The 17,863-nt window shown below is 42.8% G+C and overlaps 1 protein-coding gene across 4 annotated transcripts in view; it reads right to left on the minus strand.

The window, feature by feature from the left end:
• DVL1 (dishevelled segment polarity protein 1) overlaps positions 1-17,863 on the minus strand; it is a 104,216-nt gene that overhangs the window by 44,302 nt on the left and 42,051 nt on the right. For 2 of the 4 annotated variants that reach the window (XM_075113956.1, XM_075113955.1), the window contains exons 3-4: positions 6,219-6,340; positions 1,210-1,322 (exon numbers count right to left, since the gene is read on the minus strand). In XM_075113956.1, the coding sequence (XP_074970057.1) occupies positions 1,210-1,322; positions 6,219-6,340 (235 nt within the window). The remainder of the gene's footprint in view (positions 1-1,209; positions 1,323-6,218; positions 6,341-17,863) is intronic. The other 2 variants (XM_075113957.1, XM_075113958.1) reach the window with 1 other exon arrangement.

Here is a 17,863-nt window from a genome sequence, read left to right on the forward strand (position 1 = left end):
AATAGGAACTAGTTTCAGATGACTAGAAGGCAGAAACTCCTGTGCTCGAACAATACCACAGGAGCAATCTAGACCACGGTCCTAGGCCAGCCTTTCAACAACCAGCTCTTTTGCCACAGATGTCGTTGGCAACATCCACATTGGCATTAGTGAAAACTGATGTTAAAACCAAATCGCCTTTTAACATCCTTCCTGTAGCAAGTTTTTAACACAACACAAGAAGATTCTGCCTCTTTCTGTGATTTCCCAAAGGAATCGGCAGTCGGGATCACGCAAAGACAGCTCTCTGCTCTACCCTCTGAGTAATTTTCATTCACTCTGAGTCAGTTACAAGTTGGAAGGGTTAACCAAACAGGAAGACACCTGCCTCTAACCCGCAGTATATATGTGACTTCTGGTTTTCTAACTGGAGGTAAATACTTCAGTGGGTGGAACGGTGAATAAAGCCTGTGATGGCATCACTTGGACCCAAGTATTCCATATTCTGGACCATTTTAAACTCAATGGGTGGCATCTATTAATTCTTAATTAAGCCTGGAAATTCTTGCCTGGCAACAAATGAAAAAACAAGCTTACTTTGATGTACAGACTAGAGGCAAGAGATGAAGTTCTGTAGTTTATATGTGTACTTTGCCTGTACTATGTGTATATATATAAAAAAATAATCTTCAGAGTCAATGTGCTGTAGCTATACCAGCAGAAAACAGCACCGCTGATCCAAGCCTAGAGAAATAGAGACGTTATTTCAGAGGATTTTGGCTCAGATCTTGCAATGTTAGAATACTCAGACTCTCAAACTGTCTACACTGCAAACTCCCAACACATCATACAGATAATATGTTCCACCTTTAAATGAGCAAACCTCAATAATGAAGGCAGCCTAGCCATAACAGTATGAAGCTCAGTATTGGGTATAGTTATTCCTCTCCAAACTAATAATCTTCTAAAACTACAGAAAGTTCTGTATATTGTCAGAAAGAATCATCCTGCCACTTTACTGAAGGTTGTCCAGACCTTTTAGAAAACAGAGCTTCAAAGAGTTTCAAAGCAATCATCAAATTATTCCATTAAAATAATCACAGTCCCTGAAAGCACGCAGGAATGCAGACACACTTCTCTTCTGCTGTATTCATGCAAAAGTAGTTGTTGCTCTGACAGATTATCAGAAAAACTGTTCTTTCTAAATGAAGAAGGGGAAATAGGACTCACCATCCTCATGCCCTTCTCTATTCCTCCGTCGATGTCTGTCTCGCCGGTGGCTAATAACTGACTCTGTTCCTGTTTCGTTGTCCAGGCCATCGCGGCTGCTGGCAGCATTTGGGCTGTTAGAGAACAAATAGGAAGAAACAGTGGAGTCATCTCTTTTTTTCTTTTTGATAAAAGCAGTTGCAGTCATGAGCGTGGTGGTTTAGAAGCCAGAAAACTATTAGGCGGATTAGCTGCAGTCATGCTGCAGCACTGCAAGCTCCCTCAGACTGCTCTGCTCACCCCAAAACTACCTGGAGGGTGAAGAGACAGTTCAATAGCCGTGCCCTGAGACACAGTGCTATTTGCACAAGTAGTATCATCATGACATTGAAAAAGCTGCCATGAGTCTGTTGCATTAAATTTCCATAGGGAAAAAAGCCTACTGATGCACTAAAAAAAGGGATAATTCCAACATGTGGTGAGGTGACAACTAAATACAAGATGGCTTTAGCTGCTAACACACTTGCAAAGGAAATGGGATTTCAGCACAGTCCCATCATGAGAGCTTTAATATCACAGATTTGTAGCATACCTGCCTAACACAAGAACAAACAGACAGCACTGGGTTTTGGAAGAACAAAACTTACTGACCCTAACACCCACCTCAGCCTCCAGAATGCCCGGGTTACTATGCACCTCCCAAACCCTCCCATGCTCGCTCTGAAGATCATGTATCTAAGAAATATATACAAGTGTGTTCGAGCTCCTCTAGCAACGCCAACAGATGACATGGTCTATCAGGGGCTTATTCTCAAGCCTGTGAATTGAGTTACCTTTTCTACAATACCCCAATATATTTTTTTTTAAACCAAACCCAGTGTTTCAGCTCAATTCCTTGTTCGCCCCTGAACAGGTTTGTTCTCCTGACAATAACCCGGGCCAGATACGTGGCTGTGGGATGCTGACAGCCAAAGGGCAGAAGCTGTAGCTCACTGTGGCCACTTTTAATATAGAGTGCTGACCTTGAAGGTGGAAGTCTGGCAAGTCACAGCAGGGCTCAGAATAATTAAGTGCACATCTGTGAAATGTACAAATAGACCCCAGATCCCTTCCTCGTGTTCTCAGCTGTTTGAAAGCTACACAGATACACCAGCACAATATTAATCTAGTACATCCCAGTGAAGGGCCATTATGAGCAAGTGAGCTTTGGGCAAAAAGATCTTGATGATGATCTTGGCCAGATTTCTTTCACTCTGCTTTTTGAGGGCTCTACCAAGAGTCTCTTTAAAACAAAAGATTTAAAAGAGGCAGCAGAGAATCTGTCCCCATGATTTAGGGCCACTTCTGGGATGACTCTAAACAAACAGCAACAACAGCTTCATACTCTTGAACTTCCAAGCATTGAGGAGGGACCAGTTCATATAAACCAGAGTGGCTTTTGCTTCTAATTCCACTAGACAGGTCAAGTCAGCTAAGCAAGAGCAGTGGCTGTAATACAGACCACTGAATATGTAAGACCTCTTATTTGCAACCATCTCTTTCAAGATCTCTGCTGAGGAAAAAAAATCAGTCATGTTAAAGCAGAGTTGGCTGAAGCAAAGGGGAAGATGGAGGTGCTCTTTTTTCCCCTGCTGAACAGACCTAGCTTAGCTATTTAGTTTTCCCCTCAGACTCAACCTGTCTATCTATCTGTGCTGTTCTTACATTTAATAGGCTACTTTGAAGTGCTCACATGGAAGGAAATGAGAAAAGCCTCTTGGAGTGCCGGCAATGGCCACGGCTCATTTTAATGAACTAAATTTTGGAAACTGATCTAAAGCTCCTGAAAATATAATAGTGAATGATCTGACACGGGCTAATGCTCTGCTATGAAAGATTTCCCTTCAAAAGTTACTGGTCACACTCTTCCCCTCTGTCCCACAAATGCCACCCATTTAAGGAGGAGTCCCAATTCACATCTGCCCTTTGCACTGGTTATTTATGCCTGACGTGTCCGATTTATGCACACAGAGTGCGTAACGGCATCATTACACTTACACCGAAGCATCAGAGTCATCGATGCATTCCTCCTAGAATTCCATGAGGCCAGAACACACTGCCACACACGTTTTACAGAGGGAATCAAACTACCAACGATCTAACCAGCTGGTCCCACGGGCTCCTCTGGAAGCTGGACCCAGAAGCTGGGTGTAAGCACATCGTATAGTGTTACATCTACGAGGACTGCTGAAAAGCCTCCTGTGCACCCACACGCTTTCTTTGCATTCATGAAATGTACTGACATGCCCACCACACGAATTAGGAAATCGAGGTTGTTATTCAAGACACCATTTGACTGCACATTTTAAGCCCTAATGAAGCTACCAAAATGCAAGTATGTATTTAAGTATTGTCACAAGTACGTCTGCCTTTCTTGTTTCAGTCCAGTACAACTGAAAAGGGAAAGAGGGTGACAGTGTCCCGAGGTGGCCCTGCGAGGCTCTCCAACATCTCAGAGCACCATCTAGTGACTACTGCCGATACTTCTCACTAGTAACATCTTCCTTGGCTAAACTTGCCTACAAAAGGTGGTTTACACCCTAACAAAGGGTGTAAAAGGAACCTCACAGCTGGCTTGTTGCCTCTCTCATTGCTGAGCCAATTAAATTCCATTCAATTTTCAGTGCACGTACCCAAGAGCTGTGTAAGAAAGACAGCTCAGAGGTCACTATTCTCAACTCCCCAGTGCATCTCCACCAGTAAACCAGGAGCAGCCTCACCCACTCAGATGAATGGGTGGATCTGGCAACCACTAAAGAGCAGAGCATGAAATACAGGATGAACTCCAGAACCCTCATCAGGGAGGGAAAAAGTAAATTTTCTTTGGATTTAAACAATGATGAAGCAAAATATCAGCGCTGTCAGACAACTAGTTGAGATTACCACTTCACCTCTGATAAGGATCTCATTCCCTTTGGGTGGTGCCGCCTGAAGACCCGTTTGCTTCATCTGTTTTTTGTATTCTTTGCTGTCCAGCAACATTTCTGTTGGTACAATTACACAACACCTAGCGCAGTTGGGGTTTCTTATATAAATAAGGCCCCAATCAACACTGAAGAAGGAAGACAGGAGATGACAGATCTCTGGTAGTTTGAACAGCATTAAAGAAAAAAAACCTCAGGGGTGTAGGAATCAAGAAGGTAAATCACACTTACAGAAGGGGAGGTAATGTTGGGTATACAGCAATACTGAAGTTACAGTTGTGAAAGTTACAGGGGTGCAATACCGATCTCTTAAATGGAAATACTTTTCAAGGAGACAGCTCGCAGAAATGGCACTGAGCACACTACTGCAGAATCACCACACCAAAATCCCAAGAAACATAATTTTCAAAAATCGCTGGAGAATTGTGAGTGATCAGAATAGAACTACAGTCATGATTCAAGTTCTGCAAACCACACTTTACAGTGAAAGACCTGAGCAGCTCAACTGACTTAATTTATCCAAGGGAAACAAATGATTTCAAAATATGGTGGACTCTCTATCACTTGGAATCTTTAAACCTAGAGCAGGTGTATTTTAAAATGAACATCTAATAGCAAAACAGAATTAAGGCCTTCATGCAGAGTAATTGAGTGAGATAGTCTGCCTTGTGTTACGGAAATAACTTTAGGTCATCATCAGGCTCTCTTCTGGAATGAAAATATAAAGCACAACAGCAAAACCCACTACAAAACATTAAGACATTCAATTCTGAAGAGATGAACCCAAAAAGGCATTAAGGGAGAACAAGTTTTAGTCCACAAGCCAGATTCTCTACTGCAGTTTAAAACAAGAAAGAAAAAGGGGAGGGGGAGAGAGGAAGAAGGAAGGTGGTTTATCTGGGAATGACAGCACAAGCCAGAAAGCACGACCTCCTGTGTCATTCCCCCTGACTCAGCACGACCTGCGTAAGGCACGTCACCCCTTTGAGGGTTCCCACGTTTGCTCTGTAACGTGAAGATACCATCACTTGCAGCACTGTGCCGACCGACGGCAAGACGGCACAGACAAGGTTTTCAGAACGCTATGGAAGACAGCAGGTGCATCAGCAGAGCACAGGCGAAACTTCAGCGATCTGAGTACGTACCGTCATTAGCAGCAAGTGGTTCCACAAACACAGACTTGTGCCTAACTTACAATGTCATTTTTTTTTTAATAAAGTTTGATCTTGCAGCTATTACGTGTAGGTATAGGTCAGGAAGACAAAGAACTAGTTATATTTGCAGGCCACGTGACTGCACTCATAGAGGCCTCTCCCAGGTAACATAAAGAAACCAGTGAACACACGAGGGCAGTAAAACCCTGTAGTATTTCCCAGGATTTCTTATACCCTCTAGAAGGCATTTATCTTTAAGAGACTCATTACACAACACTAAGGGCTCTTTCCAGGCAATAGATATCGCAGAAAGCAATGGAAACACATGACACCAGGCAAATCAAGACCATGTTTCCTTCTCCAAACATATACTGAAGTCACAGCCAGAACCAGGTCCTGCTTTAAATCCCCCTTGTGTAAATTCCGAGGGCCTCCCTGAAAATGAAGGCATTCTGAGGATACACATTGGCTCTGTACACGTAACAGGAAATAACAAAGCTACCATTAAATCAGATGACTCCCAGTTTGGCTACACGCAGTTCAAGCTGCTAGCCTGCGTGTGCACGTGAAGGAGGTATTATTCCTTATGCACATTTTTGCTCTTGCTATCAGAGGTCTGCTGCCTCTGCATACTACATAAATACACATAACATAGCAATAAAAAGTTGTCAACCATACACTATGAAAAGAATTTTGGGCTCCCTCTCCACTTAACTCTTCCACCGTGGGTTTCAAAATGAGATATACAGGGTATACATTTTTTTCTTCCCATCCCCCCTTTAATTCCTCAGTTCTAATATGTATATTATTTTTAACAATAAATAACTGTTTTGCAGCAGCAGGGACAAATGTGGGGAAGGAACAGACAGGAATTGCATTTTTTAGTTTAAAATAAAAGTCAACTTGCTCTTACTGGAATGATGGAGGCCGGGAGTCTCCAATGCCACCTGTTCTCTCAATGGGTGGTGGAAGGTCAGTATGGCTCTCGGTGCACTGGGAGCCTGTGTCAGAGTGGGAGCTTTCAGCCAGGACCAGCTGTCAACAGAAAGAAGAGAATTACACACACTTGTACAGGTTTCTCCACTCTGACATAAGGCATTTAGCCCCTGGTTTGCTAAATATTATGTGAGATCAAAGGGAAACTACAGGAAAGGAAGTGCTTAGTGTCTAGTTGCATGGATTCCTGCCAAACTTTCATAAAATCAGGTTACACTCTATCTGAACATGAAAACATCATCAGCTAGGATATGCAGAAAATTCCTGCAAGCCCCACAAAATTTTCCCCGCCTCAGAACAAACACGCACACCAGGCAGGGAGTGCACTTTTTCTTGCGTCTCGCAATTACCGCATCCTCTGAGTTTCCTGAGCATGCAAGTTGCCAGCATTCCTTGCAAAATGCACGCACACTCTAAGATTGCACACCCAGTCTGGGCTTGCTATGACAAAAATAAAAAGCAAAAGCTGAAACTTGACAGTACGACACCCCAAACATGGTATAACTTCTCATTCAAAGACCCTCAAACCCAAAAAATCACAATCTGCTCTGGACCAATTATCAAACCTCAGAGTTGCCACCGTCTCTGTTAATAGTCTGAATTAAAACCAAAATCCTCCGAATCTCAACAGCCACAAAATTTAGAAGGACCAGAGTCCTGATGTGCATCATACTTGTGTCTCTTGCGCCCATTTCGTCTCTTAATGTTCCCTTAAGGCAGAGATGCAGAGAGGAAGAGTCGTTTTCCAATCACGCCATGAAAACCAGGATATGCTGTGTGCACCCTTCTGCAATTCATAACGACCTGAAAACTTTTCTAAAACTACACTGCTGTAACTATCACCTTCAAAACTCCTCTGACGCTGCCATTTACATTCCTGGAAGCTGAAGGTGCCTGGCAGCCCATGAACCAGGGTAGAAGGAAAGGCTGCAGAGCACCAAACGCACAGCACTCGCATGGAAATAGGTAATTGAAGATATGCTGCAACAATCAATCTTGTCATTCATTACAAACACCACGCATCTACATACAGCCTGGTGCATTTGGGAATTATTAGATATTCCAGTCCTGTTACAAGGCAGGGTGTAAATTCTTCATGTAACAACTAATGCCAGAGCATATTATTTCTATTTGCTATCAACATGCTCAATCATTAACAGGGATGCTCCTGGATAATGGATCACAGCAATGGACACAAAGGGCTTACTATACGCAGTCTTACTTCCAATAAATTCAGGACAGAAAGACCATCTCCACTCAGTTTGCCTAGTGTGACATCTTTAATCAGCAGATAAATAGACAAGAGAAAGACAACAGAGTCTCTCTTCCTAACCCCGCCCTCCCGGTTTTGTAGCTTATTGACATACGCCGACTGACAGATAACCTTACGTTTAACCCAGATCTGATTCCACCCACTTATCTACCAGGCTACCAGAAAAGTAGATACTTTTCTATATTTAAAAACAAACAACAAAAAAAACCCCAAAACAACAGAGAGGTGCTCTGTGTTAAAGGATCCTTTTGTACAACTAGGTGAAACTGTTAATTTTTTTAAATTATTTTTTTTTTTAATCTTAATAGTGCTGGAAAAAGCTCCTGGCTGAAGCGTATAGACAGAGTGGGTCCTTTCTCTACCAATGATTCAGTAAATCTTTTGTAAGAACATCAGCATTTGTGCCTCAGTTTCCTAACCCAGAAAGGCAGGATACGACCAATTTTGCACAACTGAGATTAAAACTATTAACATGCCTAAATGCAACTTAAATCCTAGGCAGAACCACCATCCACCGGATAAAGCACCACTACAGAAGACCAAACAACGTACACTCGTCCAAGATGCTTTTTATTTTACCTCTGCAAACAGAACGTGGTCATTGTGAATTAGCAGTTCCAGTTCTAATTCAACTTCACCTGCTGGATTAATTGATTATATTTTTTATTAAAATGCGTAACAGTGAAGAAAGATGTTCCAATCCTCTCCTATTCAAACCAGGAAGGCAGATGACCAACGTGAGAGGTTTTACCCAAAATTAAAACAGCATTCTACCAACAGAAAGACTTAGCCTCCCATGAAGCCGGGTGTCCCACGCACACAAACCCCACCAAGGACTGCCTGCACTTCAGACAGACAAGATCAAGAAAAAGGAGGGAGGCGGCATTGCCAATACCACTGCACTGAGAACAGGTCAAGGCAAAATGAAGCAACTTGCTCAGCCTCACACAGGTGGTCTATAGCAGTCCTGAGAGCAAATTCAGACTTTGCACATCCTAAACTAGTTCCACACCTTCCTTGCTATATTTGGAATGTTTTTGCAAGAATGGGGGGGGAAACCCCTGCCCATCAGTAAGGAAGCTAAAAACAATCCATGTATTTCAACGGTTCACTGACCACACGCACCACTTTCTGGCCACTACCAACAGAAGTCAGACATGAACCAGTGAATTAGAGGTGAGAAGGTTTATATCCTATTACCGATCCCCTGAGATGTCTAATCACCTTGTAGAGTCTCTTTAACAGTATGATCATAAGGTCTTTAATTAAATAAATGCTCAAATAACAATAGAGATGATTACTTTTCACTACGAGACAAGGACTCAGCTTCCCTCTATTTTTAGCTGTGGAAGAACTAGCTCTATATAAGATATTCCAACTGCAACTGGTTAATTTGTCAAGGACTAATTCTAATATAATCATCAGACAGATGCTAGCTGTTAAAGAAGGGGATGGAGAAGGACAGGGAACAGGATAGGAGGGGACTGGTGTTCAGGATGCAGCACACTACTCCTAAGAGTATACTATGAATATGAGAAGGCAAACACACACAGACTGTCAGAAAGGAACCGCCTGAAGACAAAACAGTTCTCCAGCACCGCATGGAGCCAGCTGCATTATTCAAACTCTCTTATCACCAAAGCAAGAGCAACATAGGAAACACTGAAGGGAGGAAAAACCCACAAGCTTTCCTAATAACTTGATAATTAAGGTTTCCCTCTTTCAGGAGGGGAAGTTACAGGAGATGTTCAGGAAGCATGTTGGCATTATGGACATGTAAGAACGTCTCTGAGCCCGGCTCATCCCCTGAGGAATCTCGGTACAAGTGCTTTCACTAACAAAATCAAACCAAGGGATAAAAAGAAGAAAAAAGAAAAGAAAGAAAAAAAGAAACTGGGTGGAGGCAAGATCTATACATCCCCTCATACACCCCCTCACCCTTCACATTCTAAATTGTATCAAGCTTTCAAACAAGCACCTGGCCTGAGTTACCTGAAAGTAGGAAAACAGGTTCCTTCTTTAAGCCTTTCTGCTGATGGCAACACCTGGCCCAAAGATGCGCTTGATGCAAAGAGAGATGAGCCAACAAGACAAATCCTTTCCATATTTCAGGATATTCGTTTTTAGTATTTCCCTGCTCCTGGAGGAAGAAGTCTTAGCAACGCAGGACCCTTTATGAAGGCAAGCCCACCGTACCGATCGAGGCTGCAGACCATCTTGGGAGTGCTGCTGAGCAGAAGCAAAACCCACTGCAGCAAAGCAACTACTTTGTGAATATTGCCCCTGGGCTGTGATTTCCTGAGGGATAAAGCACTGGGTACTCGCTTCTTATTGACCTCCAGTGCAATTAGAGTCACAAACAGCCTCAGACTATGCAATTACCATTCTAAAGAGAAGAAGGCAGCAGAAATTACCCATACTAATCTTTCAGCGGCATTCAGGAGATATAGCCCTTTAAACGTGAATCCGCTCACTACCAGACATAGCGAACTCAAGATACATACCAACTCAGAAAAAAAGATACGAGCAGTATCTCCTGTTTCCGAGGAGCTTGTTAATCCTAGAGAAAGGTCTTCCAGATTGCAAGTAGTAAATCGTAAGCACAACAGCCACGACAACGCAGTGGCCAGCGCAGAACTACTCGTGTTTACCCTCCCGACTTAAGATCCACGCTGCGCTGGCTGCACTGCCGTGGTGGCCTGGCTCAGGCACTTCCACACAAAGTACACTTACTGTAATTTAGACACATCCTTTGGGATGAAATTGTTGCCCCTGAGGAATAATGATAAATAAATGAAAAAACCTCAAGAGTGTAAAAGTTTAAATAGGTTGCCTAACATGGTCTTAGTCTTACGGTAACCAGGACCTGGGAGGTCCTGCAAGAGGACCTGACTTCAGCAAGAGAGCTTGAAGCAATTACATTGTTGAGACAAGGCACAGACTGTCCAGACCTATGTCTGGTTAAGAGTGGAGCACTCACCCTTTATCAAAGCTTTCATTTTTGAGTTACAGATCTCTGTGTTCAAGAGCACTCAAACATAACTGGGTGGCTGCAGACCAAATTAACAAAACCACCAGAAAAGAGCATTAGAAAAACATTTGTTGCGCTAGAAATGAAAATCTGCAGTAGAAGATGGCACATGCAGCAAGATTATTAAGACCGCACTGTCTTGCTGGTTTTTCCCGAACGCCAGAAGGATGAGAAAGGCAGTATAACCCCTAGCACAATGGAATACTGGACTCAGCTGGAGCTCCGTAGTGAGTTAGCAGCCCTGCCTCTTTCCAGGCACCTCACAAAATGCCTTCAGTTTGATGAGGGTTTGACAGCGACTGCAGAAAGGAAGAATTCTGTGGGGAGGTACACTTGTTGACAGAACTTTGGCTACACGTGTGGGCACACAGAATTGCTGCTCCCTGCTTTGCCATGCAAGCTAGGAGATCCTAATTTCTTCCAACAACGAGTGACACTACATCATTAAGTATCCTATCAGCTTTGGGATAAATTGTGTCCTTTTCTTTTACAAGCTACGGCAGGAATAAAATGCTCCAATATTACAGCACTTTGAATGGAGAAGATAACGCCTATTGGGCTGCCACATCACAGACTTCTCACTGTGTTTCTGCGAGCAAAGTAGTGTTAAACCCAGCTCCCTGGCCAGAAGCCAGCCCTGATAATTATATTTCACCCATCACGCTTCCCCTGCAGCTTAGACTGGCAGTCGCATTTTAACCCATTTCTTTACTTACACTGTGTTGGTACTGCGCGCTGTTCCAGAGCACGCCTGTGGGCTGTAAAACAGCTGTTGGGTTCCACCCCAAAAGGGCTGCATTTCAATGTGAGCTGTGGATGTCTTCCATGTGGTGCATGTGAAGGAAGTTAATAAAGAAGTGTGGAACTAATTGTAACTGTTATTTTAGTTCATTCTATCATACTGAATGCTGTTTGTTTTTACAGCTGAGGTCCTACCATCACACTCACTCCTAAATCTTTCCCAGGAGGTGGAGAAAGCATATCAACCCTGGCATGTTAGAAAAGAATCTTATGTTCTTCTGATATCCCCAGTGATTCCCACACAGCCACTTCCAATTCGTGACAGTACAAACAACAGCGCACTGTGCAAGTCAGCGACTCTACGCTGCAGCAACAAAACATGCGACCTGTTCACTCTGACAAAAAGTGCACGTTTCCTTCTGCGCCAGCGGTGGTTACCCAGCATTGCCAGGCAGATGCTAAGAAACAGTTACCTTGGAACTCATTGGCAGAACTCATTCAGTTCACTGTCTGTGCTAACGCCGCTCATTTCAGCAACCAGATTTCCAGTCTGAAGCCCTAGGACAGCCACAAAAGCGAACTTCGCACCAGTCCATTCTGCATGTTGGAAGCAAATTCAAGAGCAATTGGCGGGAAGATGGCCAGGCTCTCAAACGCAAGCAAAAGTTAAGCTCCCCAGTCAGAGCCAAACAGTGACACCAGGCCAATGAACATTTACAGTGTCAGGAGAGCCTTGTTTTCTTCCCGTTATTGCTACTGACCTTCAGTGAGTCCTCGCACCAACTGCTTCACCTCTCTGTAGCTTGATTTCCCTTTTTCTCCTCTACACCACATTTCTTAGACTTTTCACTTAATTATGGCAAGGACTGCCCTTTATAGCGCTCTGCACTCAGCAGACTTCTTAAACTCACACCGGCATTAAGCCAGCTCCAGGAATCAGTCTGTTCAACATTCATGGCTGAAGACACCAGACAACAAGAACCAGACTTGGAAGGGGAAAGAGTGAACACTGGTATACTCTGCTCTCATATTCTCATCTGGCTAAATATTTATTAGCCTACCAGCATGCAAACTACAATATTTAAATTCTCACTGTTGCTCAGCGCAGCGGCAGCTCTTGGTATCTCTTTCAGCTCAGGGAGAGGTGAGAGACTGATGACAATAACTGAAGAAATACCCCAAAAGAGCCATTTGTATTTTTGACAGCAACTTCAGAAGAGCCACACTATCTACAAGTTGAAAGTAATTATTTCCTATAAAGTCACAGACATCTCAAATCCCAAGTCAAAGCTTCAGAGACACGGCCCATTATCCACACGAAGGCTGCTCCTGAAGGACCAGCTGCAGAAAAGGACTGACTGATGAGGCCCTTTATTCCACCAGGAATTCTGTCAAAGGCAACAGTACTCAACACTGCTAGAAGGCCTGCAAAAGCCTATCAGGAACGTGATGTTTATTTTAGTAATGAGAAATTGTGTATGCCGGGTAGAGATTAGGCTTCCCTCTTTTTTCCTTCTAAAAACTACAGTACATTTGTTTGGGGTTTGGTCTAATCATGGACCATATATAGTCAGAGAATACAGGATCACACTTATATAGCCTGGAAATCAGAAGCTGCAACAGGCTAAAAGGAACAATTTTAAGAACACTGGCTGCCAGGTAAAGGGTGCACTTCTTCACTGGGTTTCAAAACAAAATTGTCAGTTCTATCCATGATTTTATTATCTGCCACCTTCTAACATTTTAGAGAAGATATTGTATCTTAATGAAATATAATATCTCGGATTACCTCCAGATTCTGTTAAGCATCTCAGGCGTTTGTTTAAGGCACGGCATAGCAGGCTAGCTGTGAAACACGCTCACCGACTGCCGCTTCGCAGCAAGTTCTCTGTAAGTACAGGACTGCCTGCCTCTTGGAGCACATGTGGAATAAGAACAGGAAGAAAAGAAAAAAAAAAAAAAAAAAAAAAAAGGATCTGCAATCCTATAATCCTATTTCCATGCCTCACCCTTCCAGATTTTTTCAGCAGGTTGGTGACTTTTTCTGAGAGCTTGCGCATTCCTCACCCCAGCTAAAAACCAGTACCTGTGTACATCACAGCGGTGCAGAGACCTGGGTTGAGTGTACCCATGCTTCTGCAAACGATAACGAGTACTTCTGCCACATGACTAAGGAAGAAGATTCCCTGACAGGCCTCTCCTCCACCTGGTGCTGGTCACAGTTAGAACAGCATCTTTTAATTCAAACTTGGATTAAATCTGATTTGAGAACCCTTGTGCATATCAGACCAGAACCACCCAGCATTACTTTAGCAAATAAAAGGCTGTAAGATCATAGAGCTTTGAAGATTCCTCATTCAGCACATTATTTCATTTTTTTTCAAGTTCCCCATCCTTCATGGTAACCTGGTTGCTTCTTCCTCATTTCTTGCTCACAGAGACCCTAGCACTCCTGCCCCAGCTGCCCCTTAGACAAATTTCATTTTCCTATACTAGGACTCAGATCCTTCCCTAATAACTCATTCAGGTACCTTAAAGCTTAGGAATGTTTTCAGTCATCCCAGCTCCCTTCTTTATAAGCTCTAAACATTATGGAATAAGATACAATATTGTATTAACACCCTCTTCACCTTGGGTCAGACTTCATGCACAGCTTGTTTTCTCCTGTGTGATAACTCGGTCTATCAGCAGATGAATGAGGGTATATATAATCTGTGAAGAGAAACAGGGGCTGAAATAGGTTCATTTTATACATAAGAAACCAACAGGAACCTACTTCTGTGGATTTTCATTCACTGCCTCACTTCTGTGCTGAAAGGCAACAGCACGCTTTGCTGAAGATCATTTAACAACCCTGAAGCTCCCAGGCCGCCTTGTACGAGAGAAGACTAAATGGTTCTACCCAACAATTTCAATTGCGATTGCAAATACAGCTTACATACAAACAGGACAAGTGTTATCTGCGGGCACCCAGATAACAGAGAAGGAAAAAAAGAGTCACACAAGGCTATGACATCACTGCCAGCCAATGGGAAATGGGGCACATTCCCAGCAGCCACTCAGGGAATCGTTCCCAGATGTTGCAAAGCCTTCCTAAAAAACACAGATAACAGCCAACCCACTTTGTGCAAACTGCTGGCAGAGGCCACTCGGCTGACTCAGAGCTGGCAGTAACCACGAGCCAATTCTTTCCACGTTCCCAGCTTCCACCGGGAGGCTGTCCCTTGACCGTGCAAAGAGAACAGAAAAACATTTTATGCTTTTGCAAAAAGCCTGAAGGTAACATATTCTCCTCCATGCAAGCTATTTTTCCAAATTGCCCAGTAAGGACCTGAACCTGAAACAAATACAAATGCATGAATAATTTCTCTCAGGCAAGCACTCCCAGAGAATTCCAGACAAATTATCCCAAGAAAAACTGCACCCTATGTTTTATACGTGTGCGTGTGTGTGTTAGCGTAACAGGCACATGTATCAGCTAATTTTTGCAGAAGATGCGCTTGTGAATATGCATTTACAGTAATAACTACTAGATGAAGAACTCTGCCACACAGTTAATCCTAGTCTCTATATTGTTGAAACACCTCAAGGTCAACCACTGAAAGGGAATCTTGTAAGGAGTAGCCCTCTGTCCCAAAATATTTAGCCCTTAAAAAAAAAAAAAAACAACTAACAATCCCCAAACCCCCACCCCAAAATCAAAAAGACAAGATCTAAGATGCTGAGGAGAAAAACAAAGCAGGACACAGAAGGGATGGGGAGGAAGTTTAAATAGTTAATTAGGAGCAGTGATTCTAATCCAATACTAATCTCGTGTAGAGTTCCCAGGGCTGCACAAGTAAGCAACGACTGAAGACTTGTAGATCCTCCCTTGAACATTCTCCCCTATGGAAATCAGGCCTGCATGTGACACCAAGATCAAAGTTCCTACCTATGACAAATAGAAGGATTCAAATGTTATTAAAAAAGATGAAAATCTCAAATTTCTAAATGTCAGTCATCTTGTAAACTTCAAAGTAGCCACTGCATCAGTCAAGAGAGGAGGTGCGGGGGAAGAGACAGCTCAGCTCTACTGCGGGCACTTAATGTTCCAATTTTAAATATGTCATCTCGATGTGAAATACACACCTATACCTTGCGGTGATTTACAGTGAAGACAATTACCACAGATGGTTTTGTGAAAGAATCCCAAGCTGTCCGCAACCAGCTGATGCACATTTTGTAACACGGGAGACAAAGAGAGCTCGGGCCCATCGTGTTAAAATCCAGAAAAGGAAACGGCCCTGCCCAAAACACAGTTTTTCCAAAAGGTAAAGACCAACTTTACTAGCCTTGGAATATATGTATGCAATTATCTGTTAAGTTCCAGTGAATAGGATATTAAAGGGTTCAAAACTGTGAACAATTAACTTACAGTAAGATTTACATAAAACTCCTCCAGTAATTAGCAGCAAATAGAGGCAGATAAGCCCTGCAATTTTATGGGTGTTAGTGTGGAAACAGTAATTTGCAATTCGTAATGCAGGTCAGACACAGATGTTTCAGCTGATTGTTCAGCACAGTGAACAGCCCTTGTCAACATCATCTGCAAAAGGTGCTCTGTGTGATCTCTGACAAGAGAGCTATAAACTGAACCCAACTAGTAGGTTATGCATATGAATCTGGAAACACACTGACGGGTGGGAAGGGTCTTTTGAAGCAATATATCCATCCATACTACCTGCAACAAGCTACGCTGTCTCAGCCTCGGCTGAAATAGATGGGTTTATAATGCACTGTCATTCACTGCCGAGCAGCAGAGCCTGTGAAGAGCCTATGTTGGTACAGCATTCACATGTTGGTACAGCATTCACAAAAGGCTCTACAGTACTAATTCTCTGGAACAACTAATTTAAGCCACGCATCTAGATTTTGCTTCTAGATCTTTGCAAGGGTACCATTCTCACCATTAGAGACTGACTCAGTCCGAACTGATTCTTGTGTGTTAAGTTCCTGGGTTGGCATTAAGAAGAAAAACTATTTCACTATTTATTATCAAACTAATGTTATTTCACCTAAGGAAGAAAGGCAAATTGAACCCATCCTAAAGAAAAGACATAAGAAAAGAAGTAGGGATTGTGTTTTGACTTGGGAAAACCTAATTTGTCTTTATATTGTCTATTAAAGGTAGATGAGAAACTGCCTTAGTCTCATCATTAAAGAGGACGATCCAAGTATCAGAAAAGCTACAGCTTTTCTTAAAGCAAATAGTTGTGCCATACAAAGAAATTGCAAGACTGAGGTCTCTAGATCAGCAACCATGTCTCCCACCATGCACACGTACAGTGCACGGCACCAGGAGAAAGAAAGGAGTGGAGACACTGATCTTGGCTGCAGCCTCCAAGCAAAACTGCAATGTAAAAGATAGGAACTGGTGGGAAGGTTTGAAACAAGGTACAAATCCTTGGAACAAGGATTCTGCATTCTTCTACATCTGGAAAGCAGCCAGCAACCTATACTGGAACAGAAATCACAATAAATTGAATTCTCTCTTAAAATGCATTTCAAAAATTGTAACATTTCTCTGAAATTATAATAGTAACAGTCACAGAATCAAAACAAACATTTAACTCGTGAGCACGGGTGCGTGTACACATATATTCTTTTCCTGATCTTACTGTTCTTTATATTCTCCTGTTTTTCATCTGGAAAACAGAAAAGGCATACATTTTCATATTTCATATTATTTAAGAAGCTGGGAAAAGAATTCAGCTCTCAATTTGACATCAAATGCTCTTGGGTTTTTGGATGGGGGAGGGAAGGAGGAAGAGGTTAAAGAATTGGGATGTAAAGGGGAACGAAATAATCCACATCCTTATTCATGTGGAATAGTTTGGGGTTGGGGGTTTGGTTTTGCTTAAACTCCAAGAATGCTGGCCCTTGTTGGAACAACCTGAGTCATACTTCGCTGCACAGAAGAGCCCGAATAGTGCAGACAAATTCAGAATGAATCATCGGTGTACTGAATCACCAATGCAGAAGATACATGCTTTAACTAGACCACATAGATAAAAACAAACACCACCATGCTCCTGAACGCACTGGGAAGAAGGGAACCAGTTCAGGGATGCAGAAAGCAATCTAAGTATCAGCCTGTTGTTTGAATTAATATTTATCAGTCCAGCAGCATGGGAGAAAGGGGAAGAAACAGGGAGGGAATGACACTGTGGAGCAAACACAGTACAAGTGTTACATACTGAGAAGGACGAAAGGGGTTCTCACGACTAATGTGCTCTCCTGATAAGAGCTACTATTCATTTCTACCCCTTTGCTTTCAAAACAGATGCTGCTCTCACACTACGGCAACATAAATGACATCTTTATAGCCTTTCTTTATCTGAAGCTTTCGGGATGCTCTCCTCAGCTTGTTAATTACACATGATTTCCCTTTTTGTATAATCTATTCCCATACTGTGAGAACACCACGCTATAGCCCCCAGTAATCCTTGGACTGAAGACAAAGACAGCACCACCAACA

The sequence above is a fragment of the Phalacrocorax aristotelis genome, chromosome 19, assembly GCF_949628215.1.
Source record: "Phalacrocorax aristotelis chromosome 19, bGulAri2.1, whole genome shotgun sequence".
NCBI classification, from domain to species: domain Eukaryota; kingdom Metazoa; phylum Chordata; class Aves; order Suliformes; family Phalacrocoracidae; genus Phalacrocorax; species Phalacrocorax aristotelis.